Source organism: Strix aluco, chromosome 6 (genome assembly GCF_031877795.1).
Source record: "Strix aluco isolate bStrAlu1 chromosome 6, bStrAlu1.hap1, whole genome shotgun sequence".
Lineage (NCBI taxonomy): Eukaryota > Metazoa > Chordata > Aves > Strigiformes > Strigidae > Strix > Strix aluco.
The window spans coordinates 13,798,794-13,819,392 of record NC_133936.1 but is presented as its reverse complement, the minus strand read 5'-3'; the positions used below and the strand labels follow the sequence as shown (position 1 = coordinate 13,819,392).

The 20,599-nt window shown below is 47.4% G+C and overlaps 2 protein-coding genes across 4 annotated transcripts in view; one reads left to right on the top strand and one right to left on the bottom strand.

The window, feature by feature from the left end:
• Positions 1 to 103: 103 nt before the first annotated feature.
• Positions 104 to 17,415, top strand: TSN (translin). 2 transcript variants are annotated; one of them, XM_074828763.1, is made up of 7 exons: positions 104 to 392; positions 481 to 574; positions 5,904 to 6,000; positions 6,775 to 6,890; positions 7,596 to 7,675; positions 8,028 to 8,244; positions 9,679 to 12,476. In XM_074828763.1, exons 1-7 carry the CDS (start codon positions 327 to 329, stop codon positions 9,867 to 9,869), a joined length of 861 nt encoding a protein of 286 aa, XP_074684864.1. In that variant the 5' UTR covers positions 104 to 326; the 3' UTR covers positions 9,870 to 12,476. The 2 variants fall into 2 exon arrangements, with proteins under 2 accessions (XP_074684864.1, XP_074684865.1); XM_074828764.1 differs by lacking the exon at positions 9,679 to 12,476 and adding an exon at positions 17,330 to 17,415 and having other exon boundaries at positions 108 to 392.
• A 487-nt stretch (positions 17,416 to 17,902) lies between these two features.
• The window catches only part of LOC141925137 (uncharacterized), a 46,730-nt gene continuing 44,033 nt past the window's right edge, over positions 17,903 to 20,599 (bottom strand). For both annotated transcript variants that reach the window (XM_074828762.1, XM_074828761.1), the window contains 2 exons: positions 19,562 to 19,707; positions 17,903 to 18,712 (listed from right to left, as the gene is read on the bottom strand). In XM_074828762.1, coding sequence (XP_074684863.1) covers positions 17,917 to 18,712; positions 19,562 to 19,707 — 942 coding nt within the window. In that variant the 3' untranslated portion in view covers positions 17,903 to 17,916. The remainder of the gene's footprint in view (positions 18,713 to 19,561; positions 19,708 to 20,599) is intronic.

Sequence of the window (20,599 nt, the reverse complement as noted above, 5' to 3'; positions counted from 1 at the left end):
CGCTGCCGGCCGCCCCCACCCGCACGGCGTCGCGTAGCAACGCGGCGCCGTCACCGGGCAGCGGGGCCCTCGCGCGTGCCCGGCGGGGCGGCGGCCTCCCTGGGCCCCCGCCTCGGGAGGGGCGCGGAAACACGGACACCCCCGGCCCCCACCCGCCCGCGCCGCCCCCTCCGCCAGCTCCCGGCTCCTCCGGCCGCTCAGGCACTGCGCGGGGCAGCCCGGCGCGACGCGGTCAGGCACTGCGAGGGGCAGCCCCCGCGTCGGCGACACAGAAGGCCCTCTGCGCTCGCGGGAGGCCTCCGAGGCGGGAGGCGGCGGCAGGCACCATGTCGGTGAGCGACATGTTCATTGCGCTGCAAGGCGTCCTCACCGCTGACCAGGACATCCGGGAGGTGGGCACGGGGCCGGGGCCGGGGCCGGGAGGGGGGCGTGGTGCCCGGTGCCCGCGGTGCCTTGCCTGACGGCGCCCTGTGTCCACAGGAGATCCGGAAGGTGGTGCAGGCGCTGGAGCAGACGGCTCGGGAGATCCTCACGCTGCTGCAGGGCGTGCACCAGGGAGCCGGCTTCCAGGACAGTGAGTCCCGCACGGCCGCCTGCCCCGGGGGAGCCGGGAAAAGCCTTTTGGAGGAGGGGCGGGAAGTACCCCCCGGGGTACGCGGGTTCCTCTGCCACGGGCGCCCCTTTTCCGTGTTTCGGTCGCGTGTGGGCGCTCCTGGGGTGTGCTGCGTGGACTTCTCAGAGGCTGCTGAAGGCGAGGCGAGCGGCTGGGAGGTGTCAAGCCAGATAAGCAGAAAAGCTGCCATTCATTCTCAGGAAACACCGTTCTTTTCTTTTCTCCCCTTACTAGCTTGGTGTTTCACTGTCTCGGTGCAGAAGAGCGTGTTCTTTTTATAGCTGCTCGTTTTCTGGGTTGTTGAATTGCCTCACACATGCCCCACTAGGTGACATGCACGTTGAGTTTTATATTCTGCTGAATCTAACATGACCTGTAGGGCCTCTGTATCTCCTTTCTCATCTGTTCACCCTACCCCCCAGAAAGTTGTGATGTTCTGGAGAGAGTTCAGGATGGTGTGGGAGGGGGGCACTTTAGTCTGGTTTGTTTAAGACTGACTCTGTGTGTGCATGAATATAAAATCTGCTTAATGTTCCAAAATATAAAAGGAAATTGCAAAGGCTGATAGAGCAGGAGCTGTCTTTGATGCATGTTTGAGTGACAGCTGGAATTGTTCTGCTGTTTTTGAGGTTTGGGTTGTAGCTAGCCTGGCTCCTCACTTTCAGTCCAAATTTAAGATGTTTGGTGTAATGTTTCTGGGCCAACCCATTTCCTCCAGGGCATGAGAACAGTGCTACAGCACATAGATGCCAAGTATGCTTTTTCTGTTCCCCCATCCCCATTTTTAGACTTACTGGTGAAGCTACTAGAATAAACAGGTTTTTTCCCTTAAATATGTGACTTAAAAGCTATTTTTTCACATCAATTAATATCTCCTGAGAAGAATCAACCATTCTGATTTTCCTGGAAACTCTTGAGAGGAGTTTGGGAAGGGGAGAGATCTGTCAGGCTACCCTCGGAAGGTGAATAGAAGAAACCTCACCAGGTGCTGTTTTATTCATCTGCAGAGCTGCCTGGTGGTTATCAGCCTGATGACGTTCACTAGCACACTTGAGCTGGAGGCCTGGGATTTCTCAGGCCTCTGAGAGAGTATGTGCCACACCTGAGGTTTGATCTCTGCTGGCAGGTACAACTTCCACCTACTTAGGAAATCTGGCAGTGCTAAAAATTAGAACTGCTAATTGGTTAATTTACCAATTTGGAGCAAATTACACAAGCATACACTCATTCTTCTAAGCTGAGTAAACCTGTGGATGTTGTGACAGTTGTTTTGTGTGGGTATCAACTTCAGGCGTTGCTTTCCAGTATTTAATAGTAGAGACTGTGTCTGGCTCAGTGTATTTTCATTTGATTTTTTTTAATTCAGGGAGAGAGCTGGTCCAGGCACTTGCAGAATCTGAGAAGAGATTTGGAATAGTTTAAAGGGCTTTTTTTTAAAAAAAAAAAAAAAAGAAAAAAAGCTCATCTTATAAATTCTTGTAATATCAAAGATAAGGAAGGCGTGCTTAGTAGGTTAGGAGTTAACTCATGATAATAGACCTGTCAGTTTGTCATCAATTCTAGGCATAATCAAGTAAGTCAATAAAGGTTTAGATTAGTAAAGGTTTACAGCGGAAAATATAATGTTGATTAAGAGAAGAATTATTAGGGGGATAAATAGTATTTGTCAGATGTCACATATTTAGACTAGAGTTCTATTTGGCAATGGTTGTAGTTCTGAAGTGTTGTGCACTTAAATGGCTGTTTGGCTTACTACAGCATCTCGTTTGTTGAGTCAGTACCACATTTTTACTAGGAAACTAGAATCTGGCAGATGAAGGGTGGCATTGCATCTCATCAGGTCCCATGGAATTGTGCACCTTCAGGTTCCTTAGATGGTCTCGACCCTGATCTTCTCCTACAATAGGCGGTGAAGACTGAGGCAAAAAAGTCATTGAGTATCTCAGCCTTCTCCATGTCCTGGGTAACCAGGTCTCCCGTTTCCTTTTGGAGAGGGTCTACATTTTCCCTGGTCTTCCTTTTATCACCAACGTACCTATAGAAGCTTTTCTTGTTGCCCTTGCCTGGGCAGATTTAATTCTATCAGGCTTTGGCCTTCCTAACCTGTTCGCTGGCTGCTCAGACAGTCTCTCTGTATTCCTCCCAGGCTACCTGTCTTTGCTTCCACCCTCTGCAGGCTTCCTTTTGGTGTTTGAGTTTGTCCAGGAGCTCCTTGTTCATCCATGCAGGCCTCCTGGCATTTTTGCCTGACTTCCTCTTTCATGGAACGCATCACTCCTGAGCTTGGAGGAGGTGATCCTTGAATATTAGCCAGCTTTCTTGGGCCCCACTTCCCTCCAGGGCTTTATCCCATGCTACTCTACCAAGCAGATCCCTGAAGAGGCCGAAGTCAGCTCTCCCAAAGTCCAGGGCAGTGAGCTCACTGTGCACCCTCCTCACTGCTCTAAGGATCTTGAACTCCACCATTTCATGGTCACTGCAGCCAAGGCTGCCCTTAAGCTTCACACTCCCCACCAGCCCCTCCTTGTTGGTGAGAACAAGGTCCAGCATATCACCTCTCCTCATTGGATCCTCTGTCACTTGGAGAAGGAAGTTATCATCAGTGCATTCCAGGAACCTCCTGAATTGCTCATGTGCTTCTCTCTCCGGCAGATATTGGGCTGGTTGAAGTCCCCCATGAGGACCAGGGCTTGTGAATGTGAGGCTGTTCCTATCTGTCTATAGAGGACCTTGTCTGCTCAGCCTTCCTGGTCAGGTGGCCTGTAGCAGACCCCCATATAACATCACCTGTCCCTGTCCTCCCTTTAATCCTGACCCATAAGCTCTGGATTGGTTCCTCATCCATCCCCAGGCGGAGCTCCACGCACCCCAGCTGGTCATTGACAGAGGGTGACACCCCCTCCTCACCTCCCCTGCCTGTCCTTCCTAAAGAGCCTGTACCCTTCCATTCCGATGTTACCTTGCACAGTGCCTTTCCTCTATTCTCCAGGGACTTAAAATATCTCTTGGTTAATCCTGTTTTCATTGAGTGTTTCATCTAACCTCGCTTACTGTGGGGCAGCCACCTACCCACAGACAACAGCTGTTTCAAGCTGCCGGCTTCTCTGTGGTCTCGCCCTGCACCGACCACAAGACTATTTAGCTGTGGGATAAGCACTTTCAGTCATAGCCTCTCTTCAGCTGTGGGGAAGGGAAGAAAAACCAGCAGAGCCTCAGGCCAGCAGCCTACGGAACAGGATTAGAGGATCTCTCAGCTCCCTCTGCTCCCTGCCCACAATGGAGTTTGAGAACGGCTCAGAAAGCTGTTCAGAGCCTGCTGTTAGAGTCTGAGCAACAGGTAGGGTCTTCAGAGGCTGAAAGTCAATTAAGTGCATCTTTGCTCGTGAAGCACATAGTGTCAAGTTTAGCCAAACGTCAGTGGTGATATCCAAGGATGCATGAGGATAGTTTGCAGTTGGGAGGTTATGTGTGTATTGTTAGGCACTGTTGTCTGAAACTTTACAGTAAAGATTGTTTATTTTTGTCACAAGTTTCTTAGGCAGAAACCAAAATAAAAATTTATTCCTTATTCTGTCCCCAGCTGCCACGTGGCGGCTTACACAACTGAGGCAGACACTGGAGTTTGAGGACAGTGTTCAAAAGGCAGCTGTCAGTGACCTTCTTGTATTTCTTTACTTCTGGCTGCCACATAGAGCATTTTCACCTTCTGCTTTCTGAAGCTTTTATTTTTAAGTGCCCCTTTATTTTTTTTAACAGAAATTATGTTTTATTAATTGAAAGAACTTTTTCAGACACACTTAAGTGACTCTTAGTAGGGCTTGTTTGATTAAAATTAAATCAGTTTTCAGATTTCGGTTCTATGGATAAAGAATAAATAATCCTTAATTAACTCCAGTAATCCTAGTTTCTATATGTCAGGATGCAGGAGAGCCTTTGAGGTTGATCTTCTGCCTTCCTTGGGTCGTGACCAGGATTTGTGAGACGGCTGCAGTTAAGAAGTACTGGTTTGATTAGTTCTGTCAAGCTCTGGTACTGCGGGTGCAGTGTGGCTGTAACTCGTGGGTGGTACGGAAACAAGAGACCACTTCTCTGCAGAGGTATAACATATGTTGGACAGGCTGAAACCCAGTTTCTTCAGATACATCGCTTGAAAGCAGGAAATGTCGTTTCCTGAAGAGATGTTGTACCTCATCTAACCTAACTGATCAATAATAAATTAATATAAGATTTTAAAATGGAGAAGGAAAAGTCATTCTTCCTTTGGTTGTATGAGTGATTTGGCTGTGCTGCTGGGTGTATGTGCTTTCTTTGGGGCCAGCTGTGTGCAGTGCTCTTCAGTTGTTTGTGATCTGGTGGTTGCTGCTTTTTCTAAACCCCTGCATTAGGGTTCTCTCCAGAACATCTTGTTTCTCTTTTTAGAACACCTGTACAACCCAGCTAGCTGCCCCTTCCTCTTACTCCATCCACACAGCGAAGACTAAAAATGTCTCGGTATCAGCTCACGCCTGATCTCTGCTGCGTCCTTCCTCCTGTGGTGCCACGCGTGGCCCTGCCACTCCAGAGCGCTGTGTGGGTTTGCAGCATGGGGCTTTAACCGTGTCGCTGCTCTTGCTGGCGCTCTGCCTCACTCCCCAGCATCTGTTCCCATAGGCTCAGCTCTTCCACATTTACAGACCCTCAAACGAAATTCCCCCCCTGCTACCTCAGATGAGGTCTGTTTGCCCTTACACTATGCCTTTTTCAGCCGTTCCCCATCTCCACTCGACATCTCTCCTTCGGCATTGCTTGTTTGTTGCCCAGCTCAGCGCATCACCAGGCTCCTTTGCTCGTCGGCTCATTCCATAGACAAACACCACATCGACTCTGTGTTCCTCCGTTCCTGCCTCTGTCCGTTTGCATCCCCCCTCGCCTCCTGGGCTGTAGGCTGCATGACCTTTCCAGTGTTTTCTTCTGTCAGTGCCCATTACAGAATGGGTTCTTCATCCATGACATAAGTTTTGTAGCAACAGTAATTAGTCATGATTAGCAGGGATTCTTAAATAACAATGGGGCATCACGGCTCAAGTTGAAAACAGGACTAGAGCAGATTAGACAGCCTAGAACTCAGGAGTATCTCCTCTACCTGTGTGACTCATGCTACAACAATGAGTATTTCTTAGAGGATTCAAAGGTCAGTAGACTATCTTGGACCACAAAGGAACATCAATAGCGTTGCCTGCGCTAGAAGGCTCTCTGTTTACCAAACCCCATTCTCCGTCAAGTACTGAATGTTGTGCTGTTTCTTTTTCAGTACCAAAGAAATGTCAGAAGGCTCGTGAACACTTTGGTACCGTGAGAACACAGCTGGAATCTCTGAAGACCAAGTTTCCCACTGACCAGTATTACAGGTGTGTGGGATCACACACAGCCAGACATGCATATGGGAATTGCCTGGGCATATTTGGCATCATTACTTTGGAAGAATCATGTAAAGGTTTATGGGCCAAATGCTTCTTTCTGTTTGAGAAGTAAATCATGGTAGATAAGTGTGAGGATTTTATTACCATAGGTACAAAATGCTTTTGCTCAAACACTCTCTTTGTAAGTTTTCACTAAAAATATCCAGTATTTAATTATTTTTCTAGAAATGTGTTTAAAAAAGAAAAAGGAAAGTTGAAGCTGCCCTTTTTTCTGGGCGCAGAGCATTTGCTGCTCCATTAATTTCAGTTCTTAGGTTTGGGGCATTTGTGAAAACAGCTCTAAATCTGTCATGAAATGGCTGTTTGATACTGCAGGTACTGAATGAAGCTGTCACCTCTGTGTTTTGTTGCTGCCAGAAGGGGACAGTGTCTAGCTCCATCTTGTTAGCTCCAATCTGCTGAGGGAAGATGGGAGGGAAAGCTCTGGTTGTCTTGTGGGCACAGCAACCTGAAGAACTCCGCGAACTGAGTAGGTGTGTGAGAGGTGTGAGCAAAATGCTGGTGTCCAGTTAATCCTGGGGGTGAAGTTCTGGAGTACCGAGGAGATGACTTTAAGCTCGTGTCATTGATAAGCCAGAAATACTGCAAAGTGCTATGTGTAAGGGTGGAAAATATAATGTATACCTAATGTATGCTTGGTGCCTAACAGTCCAGTAATAGATGTTACTTACTTATACTTTGACTTGGTGCTTTCTTCAACAGATTTCATGAGCACTGGAGGTTTGTGCTTCAGCGGTTGGTGTTTCTGGCAGCATTTGTAGTCTACTTGGAGTCAGAAACATTAGTGACCCGAGAAGCTGTTGCAGAAATACTTGGGAGTAAGTTAATTTTGTAACTGCATAGAAAAAGCTTGTGACATTTTTAGACATTGCAGCTTTCAGAGGTACAGGGAAACAGCAGAACTTCGTTTCTTTTGAAGAAACAGCTTCCAAAATTTATATGTTATTTGACTTCATTATATAAACAACAAATACTTTTAGAAGGTGAAAATCGGCAAACCTAATGTGAACAAAAGTATTTATTCATTAGTAAGTTCTTCATCAGTGAAGATTAGTCATTCAAATGGTGTAAATCTACCAAAGAGTAATACGAAGATGAGAGCTTATTTTTCTCACTTTGTGCTTTTGATGTTTAAAAAGTGTGGAAAACACATTAAATTCTTATGCTATAAGGGAGTTGTGTCCTCCCGGAGGAAATGATTTGGGAAAAAAGAAAAACCAGGAAAATATTTTTCTAAAAAACGACTACAGACCCCTTTCCTGTATATTGATGTAAATTCAGTTATTCTGTTGGATCAGTTATAACCTGTTGCACATCCAGTTGAGGATGTATGCGATGCTAAATCAAAATGCTGAGAAGAGGCAGTAATTGCATCACATACAGGAAAAGGCTGACTTTTATTTTGTAATAATATCTCATAAATTTGATATTTCAAATTAGCTCCAGTAAACAAATGCAATTTCAGCTCACTGGTTTTGCTCATGTTCAGTACCACCTGATTACCGCTCTGTTTTTCGTCTTAGTTGAAGCTGATCGAGAGCGGGGCTTTCACCTGGACATCGAAGACTATCTTTCTGGTGTATTAACTCTCGCCAGTGAGCTGGTAAGGAAGATATTCATGCGTATATTTGGATTGAAGCTGACCTAAAACAACAAAAAAGTAATGTGTATCATAACTTCCAGGGACAACTTAGGAAACTTAGAAAACACAACACCTTGATCTGAACTTCTAGTAAACTGCCTCTCTGTATGCCAGAGCTGTTCCTCACCGATATTTTAAGATTTAAACTAGTCACTTGATTGAAAATCCAGGGTTGTGGTCAACAAAAAGGTAGACCTATAAATAATCTGACTGCGTGGAACAAAACTGCTCCATTTGAAGTAACTGATGGGAATAGTGACGTGATTTGGGTGGGTTCCTCTGCTGATGTTCTCCTGCGCGTGTTCCTCTCTAGGCCAGACTGGCAGTGAACAGCGTCACGGCTGGTGACTATTCTCGGCCTCTCCGCATCTCAACTTTTATCAACGAGCTGGATTCTGGTTTCCGTCTCCTCAACCTGAAGAATGACTCCCTGAGGAAACGTTACGATGGCCTGAAATACGATGTCAAGAAAATTGAGGAAGTGGTTTACGACTTGTCGATCAGAGGACTCAATAAGGAGGCAACAGTTGGTGAGGGTGAAGAGAAATGAAGGATGCTCATTTTAACAGCATCATTGATTACCTCAGATGGTTGCCAATCTAGGAAGTATGCTAGCAAAGCCTTCCTACAGTAGTTTAGAAGAACTGCAGCTGAAAGTTGCTCTCTATTTTCTTACAAAAGGTGTAGTATGGGTGTTAGATCTCAAAATGTTTTGTAAAATCATGTCTAGATTAGGGCAGGAGGCTCTCATTTCCAGTGGAATTCCTCTGTCAAAACACACGGTGCCACGTTCTGTGCACCGCAGCAATAGTCAGTAACTCCCACGAGCTGAAGTTCTCGATAGTTCTGTAGTGTTGCCTCACTGCTCTGGCAGTGATGTGCTTCAGCTGTCTCTGCTCACACACCTTTAAAGACGTGTGCACAGCACGCAACTCAGTGCAGATACATGTGATCTTCTAGAAAACACAATGTGTAAATATTATACATTTTTTTAAGACACTGATTTTTTTTGCCTTTTTATTTCTTAAGTTTTCACCTATATCAGTAAGTTGAACAGATTTCCATAACTGTTTATTAACCAGATCTTTTTAAATGGCTTCTGATAATGTATCCAGCTTAACTGAGAAATTGATGAAAATATTCCTGAGAATTTCTCCACTGGAACTGGTGTACTGCACCCGGGCACATCTTTTTCTTTCTTTCTTTCTTTCATTTTTTTCCTTTCCTCCAAGACTTCTGTTACCAGGGAGAGCAAGGTTTTCTCAAACATCTGCTTTTACTGGCTGATATTTGGTTTACTGATATGAGTAAATGCTGAGTTTTAATATGATCGTTTGCCTTGAGAAATTGGTATAACCAATTTTTTTTTTTTAACTACCAAGGTTTCTGAATAGAGCAGTGTTAACTGATAAACTGCAGGTAGCGTCTGAGTTTTAACCACCTATATGGGCCACAACTGTACCTGTGTCCTGGGATTTAAAAAAAAAAACCACACCAAAACTGTACTTCATGTAGTAAAATGTTTATACCTTCAGAAAAGGGGAAATTACTAGTTTCAGATACTCTGCATGTAAGATGTTTGCAAAGACCAACAGCCTCTTTCATTTGTGTAAGTGGACAGACTCGTACCTCCCAGTGCGTGTTTCTCTTGTCCTACAGGACTGGGTTTTGCCATCCTTCTCCTACTTCTGGTGGTGCAGAAGGGTTAAGGAGAAAAAACAACCTTCTTTAGGAGGAGGAATATTGCCAGAGGATGAACACAAACAGTCAAGTTTATGGGGTTTATTAGTGTTTCATTTTGTTAGCAAAGATTTACCACTGTTTCAGTTGGGATTTCGTTTTGTCTACTGGACAAAAATGATTTCTCGGTTATTTTGGCCAATAAAAGCTGTTCTTTGATTTTGGCCATTTGGTAACTCTGCCTGTTGTCTGATTATCTGTTGTTATTTGCTTCCCTTCCTCAGAGCCTACTCTGAAATACCATAATGTAAGTTCAGCCTTGAGCTGTACTTGGACAACAAGAGAATTCCTCAGTTTGGCTGTACACTGTTCAGTTCACTCTTACCTGCAGGGGAGTGGAGCCGAAGTCAAGCTGCGAACAGATTTCATGGGCGCTTTTTTTTTATTTTTAGTTTTGACCGATTTCACCAAGTAAAGCAGGAGAGGTATGGAGGAGTTTATAATTACTGAATACAAGATGTGTCAAGGTTCATCTTCAGAGCATCTCATAATCTTTCATGTTTGTCCTCATCCTTTGTATCGTATGTCACATCACGCAGGGAGATGGTAATATCCCTCTGTCACAGCTGAAGAAAATGAGGGTGTAACTTCCTGAGCCTGGTGGCAAGGAGACCAGCTTTCCAAGTAGTTCTTTGTTCTTGCCCTGTGTCACTGCTGCTTTCTTGCTTTTAACCTTGTGGAGGTGGGAAGAAGGAAGGAGCTTAAGCCAGTTCTACTGCCAAAACCAGAGACTTGTGAAACAACACCCTAAGGCTCCGAGATGCAGCCCTGCGGACCAAGGTCACACAGGAAGTGCGTGGGAGCAGGGGAATTAGAGAAAGGTGTTTCCTGAGCGTCGGTCTGGTGTCCCTCGGGTTGGAGGACTGCTGGCATGCAGGACTGGGACGTGAGGCCATGTGGCAGGGCAGGTTTCTGGTTGCAGGGCAGGTGTTCAGGCTTTGCGCTGGCTTGTGTCCCAGGTGCTCCGGTTGCGTTTGGTCATGCAGCAGGTCTGCTTCCTGACGTGGGATCCCATGTGCCTAACACTGCTTCTCAGTAGATCCTAGATCTGCCAGCCCTTGCACCTTGCATAGTTTCCAAGAGCTGGTGGAGATACAACAGCACTGCACAGAGGTGCAGATACTGCAGGAGGGACAACTGGAAGAGCAAGTCTCTTACTTAGGGTTTACAAAGTCTGCAAGGAGTGGGATCCTTCTGCCCAAGGCTCTGTGAAGAGCAAGTGCCTGAGAAAGACACTCCAGCGTGTTCCTGGAGGGTGTTGAGCAAACACCTCATTCTTTCCCGTTCCTAGGTTTTGGCAAGCCTAGCATCTTCCTCTGGAAAAGCATCATTTGCAAGAGCCAGGCTGCATAGTGTGTTCCCAAGCCAGGTCTGGGGAAGGGAAGAGAAAACTGCAGGCTTTCTGCCTAGGCTGCAGCAGGGAAAGCCAGGGACGTGCTTTTTGTGGCTTCCTCTGCACAGAGGTAGCCTGTAGGACCTTGCGGCCTTGGTTGTGAATCTGAACATTGCTCTGGTCCTAAAAGATAAGTTGTGCTTCTGTCCCAGAGCTGGGAGCAGAGGGAAGAAGGGAAGTCCCAGAAGGACTTGAGTTGGGGGAGGGGGTCTCTCTTCTCTGACCCTTCCCTTTCGCAGGGGTAGCAGGAGCAGGTCAGCCAGCGGCGAATGGCAGCGCGAGATGGAGCTCTGAGGACTGCAGAAGCTTGATGGCTCATGATGAATCAGATGCGCTTGAACTCTGAACAAATAACTCCTCTTGGCACTGAATGGACGGCGCAGCGTGCGCTGGCAGCTGGGAGGGGAGTGAGTCAGCGCAGGAGTGCTGGAGAGTCTGACTCAACAGCCAGCACGGCTGTTGTGAGCCACTTCAGCCTGGAGGGTGTTCCAGGGAGTGCTCTCCTGGCTCTTCTTTGTATTCGCTCACTGGTTTGGGGTTTTTTTCCCCATCTTGACGTCTTTCTGTGGGTTTTCTTTATTTCAGTAAAAAGGGCACTTAAATAGTTGATTAACTGCTCTTTATTTATAGCACTGCCTGTTCAACCCCTGCAGATCAATGAAGGTGCTGACCTGAAACCATTTGGGGAAATAGGGGCGAACAGAGCTCCGTGGCACGGGATGCAGAGTGGACCTTGGGGTCTGTCTCCTGGAATTGATTAACTGCAGCCAGAGTCCAGCCACCTCTTTAAACTGGCACTTGTTAAAGGACACCTTATCACCTCCAGACTGCCTTTTTCTGGTGCCAGCACACGTCTTCGTGCAGTGAACTGGCTCCAGGAACAACCTTTATTTTTCAGCAGTGTTTGCTCCCACTCTGTTCACCGCACAGTCCCATGCATGCTGTGCCGCTGTGGGGAGGGAGGCCTCTCCCCCTGCCTGCCATGCCAGCTTTAAGTGTTCACTGGGCTGTAATGCTATGTAGTAAACTGATTTTTCTTGAAGTAATTTATCTGCTTCCCATTTTGTTAGGATTGCCAAAGATTTTCTCTTTGGGTAAATAATTTGCCTTCATTTTACTGTGAAGTAATGACTGCTGTGCTATAGAGCCTCACTCGTGTTTTTCAGCCAGTAAGGTCATTACACACCGAGGCAATTAAGGAGAGCAGAGTGAACATGGATGACTCCTGGGGTCTGTGCGTGGGTACTGACCCGTTACTCAGCAGCAGCCCATCTTCCCTCATTAAAGTATTGTCTGTCGCTGGATGCTGCAGTGCAACTGTACTGAAGTGTGCGTAGGGGCTGTTCAGAGAGCCTCCTGCCTGCTGAATTCAGGGACTGTCATCAAACAGAGCGTTACATATCTCCTGTACGCAGGCTGTGGGTCAGGTATGAATGACCTGAAGTGTATCTCTTTGCAGGTTTCTCTGCCTGTTCGTTGTCTCTTCACCCTGCGGCACTTCTGGCTTGCACTGGTTTGCCATCACTGGAGGCTGGCCCTGCCCCAGGGGAAAACCACTGTCCAAGAACCAGCCCTTTCTTGAAAAAAGGGGGAATAAACTCCTTGTCAGAACACTTGTTCATCTGCCCGTTCACGCTGTGGGCATACAAATGTCTAACCTGCTCTGTTGGGGAAAATGGGAGAGCCTGAGCCCTGCTCCCATCCTGCTCTGCCTGGCTGCCTCTGGGTCTGCGCTGCGGCCCTGTGCAGCTCCCACAGGCTTCTGTGAGGTCTGACAACCACCACAGCCCATTGGAGACTTCAACAGGGACTGCAAAAAGCCTAAAGGGAAGGAAAAGCCTGAAATTTCAGCCCCTGTGAAACGGTCCAGGGCTATACAGGCCTTGTGCTCTTTGCATGCTTTGGTTACCCCAGGCATCAGTCATGGGATCTGCTCTGGACTTTCTCGTGACCCTCCAGGCTTCCCACTCTCCCCTGCTGCCCTCCCCACATCACCCAGAGATGTTTGATGCGGGTGCTGCCACGGATGTGACTCTGGCACTGCAAGGGAGGTTCCTGCACTAGGAGGGAAGAGATCAAACCCACCTGGGGCTCCACTGCCACTGAAACAAAGGGTTCCTTTGCCTGCTCCTATGCAGGACACCTTCCCTGGGAGGGCTGTTTGCAGTCTGGGTCTTCTTGCCTGCAGCTGAGATCGTTTCTCAGGGATGCCAGGCCTGCACTGGTGGAGATCTCACAGGGGCAGGATTTGAGCTGGAGAGTTGCAAACTATCATTACATTCATCCCTGCTAATGGATCTAGAGCCTAATGCCACCTTTTCAACCCTCTCCAGCTGTGTAACTGCCTCTGGTCAAGCCTGGGCAGAGACCCGTGCTGGAGGGTGCTCTGCCTGTGTTCCAGTTCCTCATCAGGGCTCTTCACTCTCCGTTGAAGAGGACCCTCTATGTTCCTGTCACTCGGCTTTTCCATCTGTGTTGTAGAAAGGTTTCCCTCAGGGGAACACCTTCAGCTTCCTGAGGGAGATGTCTTCTGTTCTAATGAGCGCCCTTGGGGCTTGCCTGAAGTTTTTGGGGTATGCAGTGTTACTGTCAAAACTTTAGGGTTTTTTTTAATTGCTTGTACCTGTCTCCAGTCATACTGATATTCTGCAGCAGCCTCTGTGAGAGATAACACAGTTCCTTTGCCTGATCAGTAAGACTTTTTGCTCCATCATATTCCGCTGTAGTGACAGAAGGTCACTCAACAATGACAGTGAGATCTTTGAATATTTATCTGATCTCCAGCAGGAGGACAGTTTCCTCCATTGCTTTTGGTTCCAGGTTTTTCCAATTTCAAGTTGGAGAATGTCAGCCTAATTCCCGCCGAATCTCACCTGGTTCCCTTGCATGAATTTAAGAGGAGACATGGCTGACATCACGAAAGGAGAGTTACTACAGCTGCCTCATCCATGAGCCCTGAAGGGCTCTCTTTGACATGCTGCTAGAAGATTTGAAATATCTTCTCTCTGAGCATGTCAGCGACAAGCAAGAGTGTAAGATTCACGAGAATCTCCTGCTGGAGATCTGCCTTCCTGGGAATTTAGATTCATAATAGATTCATGTGCACTGAATGACTGAAGTTCCCAAGGCAGCAGATCTGAGATGATCTCAGGGCTTTTTTCAGGATTTGGGATGTGCTGAGGTCAATCTCCAGTGACAGCTACAATAGCTTCTTGCTGCCAGACCAAAGCTGGTGCTCCACTTCAGATGTGTTCTTGATCATATAGCGGAGACCCACACTGAATGCCCCTTCCCCATCCTCGCTTCTGTTAAGGACAACCAGGAATGTACGAGAACACCACAAAAGAGAAGATCTCCATTCACTAAAGCAGAAGTCTCTCCCCTCTAAAGTATCTGCTCTTCATCTCCCTGTGTTTTTTTCAGGCTTTCCCACCCAGCTTGCTGACTCTTAAAGCAGCTATTCCTTCTTTCCTTGGGACCTGATCTCACAGGGGCCTCTCAATCCAGTGCTTTGTCTTCTGTGTCTGCCTTCTGAGCTCAAAACTACATGGACTCTATGATGAAGGCTGCCTTTTTGTTGTTGTTTTCCTGGTAAATGACCAGTAAGACTCATTCTGAATTCTTGTTAAAGGCCATTTATGAATTCTGATAAATCAAGGGCGTAATCAACTTTCTCTTTTTTCCTCTAACACGGTACTTCCAGAGAGGTCTGCTTGTACTAGCTGGGTAAGTTCAGTGAGTAGTTGTTTTGAAAAGTAATCTTAGTATTGTCAATCATGACAATGAGAGGCATAAAAATATTACAGAGCACTAGGACGGCCAGTTTGGAACAAATAATTGCTTTCTTGGCTTGCAGACAACCCTGGGTTATAATAGCATTTTGTCAGGGTGGTTAATCAGAAATGGAAAAATACAGCACAACTAATCTCCAGAGCTGCCAAGTAAGATGTGTACATGTGATATTGAAAGACCTGGAACTTCCCGGGTGAGGGACCATCCAGTTCAGAAAGGTGCCCGAGAATTATGGAAACCTACTGCCTTGTCAGTGTGCCGACACTCCTCACCCTTCCTGTGCAGGCTCACCCTGCAGTGGGAGCTCTCACGGGGCCACGGAGGTTGTTCTGTGCTCGTGTTCCCTTTCAACACCTGTAATTTAAAGGCAGGAGCAGCTGAGTACACACCGGATGCACAAAAGATAAATAACATTGGAAGCGCCCCTCTGTCTAGTCCAACAGGTTCCACAATCGGGCTGTCGCCTCCATAGCAGGCTGTCCCAGATCAAAGAGCTTGTTCTGTTCCCTGGCCGCAGGTTTTTTAGGCCAGGGCTACAGCACCAAGTACACGTCCTGCTCGTAACTTAACACCCAGCAATTATTTATGAACCTTCTTTTGGGGAGAGTTTGCCTGGTTCAGAGGAAATAGGCCATTTTTACTAGAAGCCTGGCAGGCAGGTGTTTCCTCTGATACCTAGAAAAACCCTGAATCTGACAAATTGAACAATCACCCAAATGCAAGATTGATGCTAAATATCAGAGCTTTTACATATACTTATTGTTCTCTAACCTTTTGAGCAGCCAGGGTGACTGAAGGTACCTTGATTTAAAGATAGGACTATACAAACAGCCCATGTCTGGTTTTGAGCATGAATTGATGTGCAGAAAATCATTGTGCTGGAAAGTAATTGAAAACTTTCCAGAAAGCAGCAGTTTTCTGTGGCTGTGAAAGCCACTCTGTTTGGATAATTAAGCTATTAGTTAGGCTTACTGTACGTATGCCTTCCCTTACCAAAACTGCCACGCAGGTACTGAAGAGATGGTGGATGTGCCATTTTGATCCTGGGAGAGAAAACAAAGGTGCTACAAGCTGTTGCTTTTTGCATGTTAGGTGAAGGGGGCTTGAAGGCTCCTGGATGCAGATCTGTCATGGTCTTCCTCCAGCAGCTGCTCTGCTTAGGCATTCATCTACTTGAGAAACAAACCACGAACTAAAAGCAATGCCTCGTGCTCTTCCCTGGCTGTTCAGTGTGTATTTTGGGGGAACAATTAATTTACTTAACAACTAGAAATAGCTGGAGGGAATTCCAGTTCACCTGAGGGAGTCAGGCTCCTGCCCCCACAGCCTTTTGCCAGTGACCGCTCACTACAGCTCTCAGCTGTGTGCTGCCACCCTCGCGTCCCCGGGACGTGTTTGTAAAGCCACCAAATGATGCAAAACCTCCCATTTCCTCATGGACAAATTGAAGCACTAGAACAGTGGATGGTGCAGATGAAGAGCAAATACATCCAGGACGTGCATGTCTCGCTGCTGGTGTCTGCCTCAGTGCCTGGAGCAGTGTAACAAGCCCCGGCAGCTGTGGCACGAGGACAAAGCACTGGGTACAGTTTGGAGGCCTGCTCAGGCGTTGGGTCAGTGCAAGACTAGGGCTACCTGCGTGAAGGTAGCCTCTGTCCACCTTGGTTTGTGCACTCGCTGATGCTGGTTGAACTCTGGAGAAATACACAAATATGCTGGTGTGAATCTTTCTGTAAAATAAATGCCTGTAACAGAAATATTCTGGTGGTAGGGAATAATACTGACTGGCTTTGCCTTTACCCTGGGGGGCTCAAAGAACATTTACAGGCTGTCCTCTGAGATCCACCGACCAAAATTCAGGCTCTTTTAGTTTAGCCTCTAGGGCTGTAATCTGGCCTTTGCTGTGTAAGTCACAGCGTGACATTTTGCTGATCTTGTAATCGCAAGGCAGCGGTCTGTGGTAATGTCAGGCTGAAAAGGTTAAACCCTGTTTGCCTTTTTACCATTGTTCCGCTCCGAGTCATTCCCTTACTGAGGAACTGAGAGAGGCTGGACTTTATGGGGGAGCACTTTGTGGCCTCAGTTTCGGCTCTCGCATCTGGTGCGCTGGGGCCTGACCTGCCCAGGCAGGACTGTGGCCAGAGCATAAGATTTTGTGCCAGTCTGTTGCCTAGTGAGACTTAGGGTAGCAGGCTTGCACCGTTCTCCCAGTTTCCTTAGGAGTAGCCCCTGAATTCTGTTCAGGGGATCCAAAGAATAGGCATTAGGCACATTGTTCACCTGAATGCCACCCACACTAAACGAAATATCTACTCCAGAATACAGATATTTAAAAAAATACCCACCTAAAGTCATTGAAACATAATTATTAAAACCTTTTATGTTACTCTACAGTACAATGTAAATTGTTCCTTTCAATTAAATTTTGAAATACACTAGATTACATCATTTAAATAATCGCAAACTTTTAAGTTCACTATTAGTGGTAGCAGAGCTATATTTACATACACTTCTGAGATACTTCAGATGCAGCGTTATGTTCCAGTCCCTAAGTCAGTTAAATAACAGACTTTCAGTGGGGGTATACTGCTCTTCCACAGGTTCTACACATATTTGGGTTGTACGTGTCCGAAAGCAAGAGCTCCTTTCATTCTTGTTTGCTTTTTTCTTTTTTTGCTGTGTGCATGCAGCTGAATTTGAGCAAATTGATACCTACTTGATTGGATTAAAGATGAAAGACCCTGCTTTTTAAACAAGTATTTTGACTGAATCTACAGAGGTGAGTAATGAAATACAGTCCTTAGGAGTAGCGGTGGAAAACAATTTTCTCCAACTTTCATCCTGTGTTGCATAATACTGCACCTAATTTTGACCCTGACTTTACCTAATGCTGATGAAATATAGTCAATGGTGGAAACCTCTCTCATATTTTCAAGACTGGCTTTCAACACAATCCATGCAATGTCAAGCATCATACATCATTCTCCTGCAGTGCAATATTAACAAGTTAAACTCAGTATTTTCCTCCAGAGATCTGCTCCTTGAGGGAAGCCCATCTCTGTACGTACATCAGCCACAAACAGGCTATGAGTCCTGAGGCTGGAGACCAGGATTAGACTGTGATGTTTGCTTCCAGTGCTGCTAAGAGTCTTCGTGGGCCAGGCTCCTCCTTGTGCTGTCCATGGAGCAGAGCAAGTTCACGCCACCATGGCTCTTGATGGTCCTTGCATGTGGCACTGGTCAAGCCAAGTCTCCCTGCGGGCCGCCCGTGCAGGACTCAGGGCCTGGTGTGAGGGGTGCTGATCATGATATTGGGCAGCGCGTTCCGCCGCTTCTTCCAGGAGCCCAGCTCCCTCGAGTACCGCCTGATCTGCCTGAACCAGTGGTGAGTCCGTGCCCGGTCGCTGTCCCGGAACACAAATGCCTCCCGCCTGATCTCAATGAGTTCAAAAGTGTCGTCGCAGTCGGGATCAGTGGAGACGATGCAATTACTCAGCCTCAAGGGCTCCCTGAGCAAATGGAACTTCCCATTATTTTTGTCCCTGATGAGTACCAGCACGGCGTCCTTCACGGGCCCTGGCTCGGCTGACTCCAGGCTGGACTCGGACACGCGCTTCATGTTCACCAGGAGGAGGACCTGCATGTTCTGGAACTTCAGGGTCTTGCTGCCTTTCTTCACCCACTGGCCGTCAGGGGGCTGGGCCAGCTGCAGAGACCCCTCCATCACAAATCGTGTCTCCTCCCGCAGCCAGCCTACAGTTTTGAGGGCAGTTTCTCTCATCTCAATATTGATGACTTCCCTCTTCTTCTTGCTGTCCTGGCGAAAGGATCGGAGGGTCCACGTGTTCCCCTCCTGCTTGGTTTTCATGTTGATGTGCTCCAGGTGCGACTCGATGCGGCTCTTGGCCTCCCGCAGGCTGCCATGGTCTGGGTGGTACTCGGTGGTGGCCTTGATGATTCTGCTGAGCAGCAATGGGTACTTGGTGACTCTTTGCAAAGGGGCCATCAGGAAGGACCTCAAGTTCATCCGCCGCAATGCTGTGTTGTCGTTCTGAGAGACATTGAGGAATATTCTGCAGGGATTTAAGAAAAGAGAATAAAACAGTGGCTGTACTGTCAGCAGATGCTGCAATCCTAAATGCAAATGAACAGTGTGGTGCTGACAGCTGCTGGGCACTGCAGCCCCCACTCTGGTTTTAAGAGCCTTGTGAATTCTGTCTTCTCAAAAACTAACAACAACTTCTGCAGCTGTGCTCAGCTGCAGCACAGTGATGAGGTGCCTGGGCCACTAGCTCGTAACATCCTAGCAGTCTTCTATTAAAGCGTTGTAAAACAACGAGGGTGTGATCTTTGGTACACACTGACGTAGGCCTGAGGCAGATACATCAGCTTATATCAGATTACATTAATTTGTAGCTCCTTTCATCATTAGATTACAAAGCACTCTAAATAAGAATTTGGTACTGTCATCATTTTAAGCTGTTGCAGTGGAAAAAGAAGTGACTCGCCTGACGTTGCCCAATAGGCCAGGGGTAGGAACGGGAAACACATTCAAGTCGTGCAAGCTTCACACGGTGGCTCTCCCCACTGGAAATCCAAACCATGCTCTGGCACAGGGACCGAGAGCTGTTCTCAGCTGAGCGTCATTTGGTGGCAGTTCAGTGCAGCAGTCAGTGGGCACACACTGCTACCACAAAATACACTATACAGCTGGGGACCAACTGCCTGCCTCAGTGGAGATGTCAAGGACTGAGTATCTTTTGGAGAATAAATTACTCTCCTCACCCCAAGAGAGAGCAGCTCATCACTGAAGAACATTAGCATCAAAACTTTGATCTAGTTGAGCTGACAAAGGCTCCACCCTCAGCCTGGTGCCTTCCTGTCCCCAAAGCCTGGAAGAATACGCTCAGCTTTTTTCTCACCTGAGCAACTCTTTCTCCTTCTCCAGTGCGTTGAGCATATTCACGGAGGAGGACTGCTGAAGACAGTAGGTCTGAAAGGCTGGCAGCATGTTGACGAACTCTAGAAATATTTCGCCGATGCACACGGTCATCAGGTCATCGTCACCCTGCAACCATGCAATACAGCCTCAGCAGAGGCACAAGCACGGAGCCTGCGCTCAGTCCTATCAGCACGAGCCTACTGCGGGATCTGGTGAACGCTGGGTCAAAGGGGGAACTGGGCTCACCCTTCCCAGTGGAAATGCAATCCCCGCAGGACCAGTGGGAAGCAGTGTGTGGGGAGGGGAAGGAAAGCTGGTCTAACTGCTTGCATACACATGAAGAGCCATCTTCTCTGCTTCTGGGGGCTCAGCCAGCTCACCAGAACAGGGGCTCAAAGGCCAGAGTGAGCCTGCCAGTCAGGAAAGTGTACTGGGGCCCTTCTTGCTGGCAGGTCTGCCCCAAGGCCAGTGCAGAAGTGCATAAATTAACAGAGCATTTAGGAGCAAATGGGCAGGAGAGGCATCTAACTCAGGTAGCAGACATGGCACTTAACAACTTCTGCACTTGTTCCCAGCAACTAGCCTGGCTCAGAAGCAGTCTCCTTCAGTTGCACTCTTACTGGCTATGATGCCTAAATGAAAAATAAATTTAATGGTAAATTGTTCTCTGATTCCTGGATGCATAATAAAATAAGGGAATAGTAAGAATCTGGTGCCACACAACGCACTCAGCTTTGTCAAGTGTGTACACTGACATGCTCTGCAATCACTACTGATTTCAGCAGCAAGAGAGGGAGCAGTTCTCGGGCTGCTGGTGGCTTTTTGGTGCAGTACTGAGCTCTGACTGCAAAGACAACATGGAGGAGATAGGGAAAACCATGGCTGTTTGTAGAGGCCATTGTCTCAGTAAATTATTCACAGGGACATCACACCCACAGGGCACATCTGTCTTCATTGTGCCAGGTGCATGAGAGTGGTTGTCAAAGTTGCCAGTTTTTGAGACATGTGTCACTCAGTC

What these genes read in the sequence shown, in the direction of transcription:
- TSN (XM_074828763.1), top strand. Translation starts at nt 327, where the DNA reads ATGTCGGTGAGCGACATGTTCATTGCGCTGCAAGGCGTCCTCACCGCT. An exon ending in TAACTCTCGCCAGTGAGCTG is followed by an intron (nt 7,676 to 8,027) that starts GTAAGGAAGATA and finishes GTTCCTCTCTAG; the next exon opens with GCCAGACTGGCAGTGAACAG. An exon ending in CAATAAGGAGGCAACAGTTG is followed by an intron (nt 8,245 to 9,678) that starts GTGAGGGTGAAG and finishes TCCCTTCCTCAG; the next exon opens with AGCCTACTCTGAAATACCAT.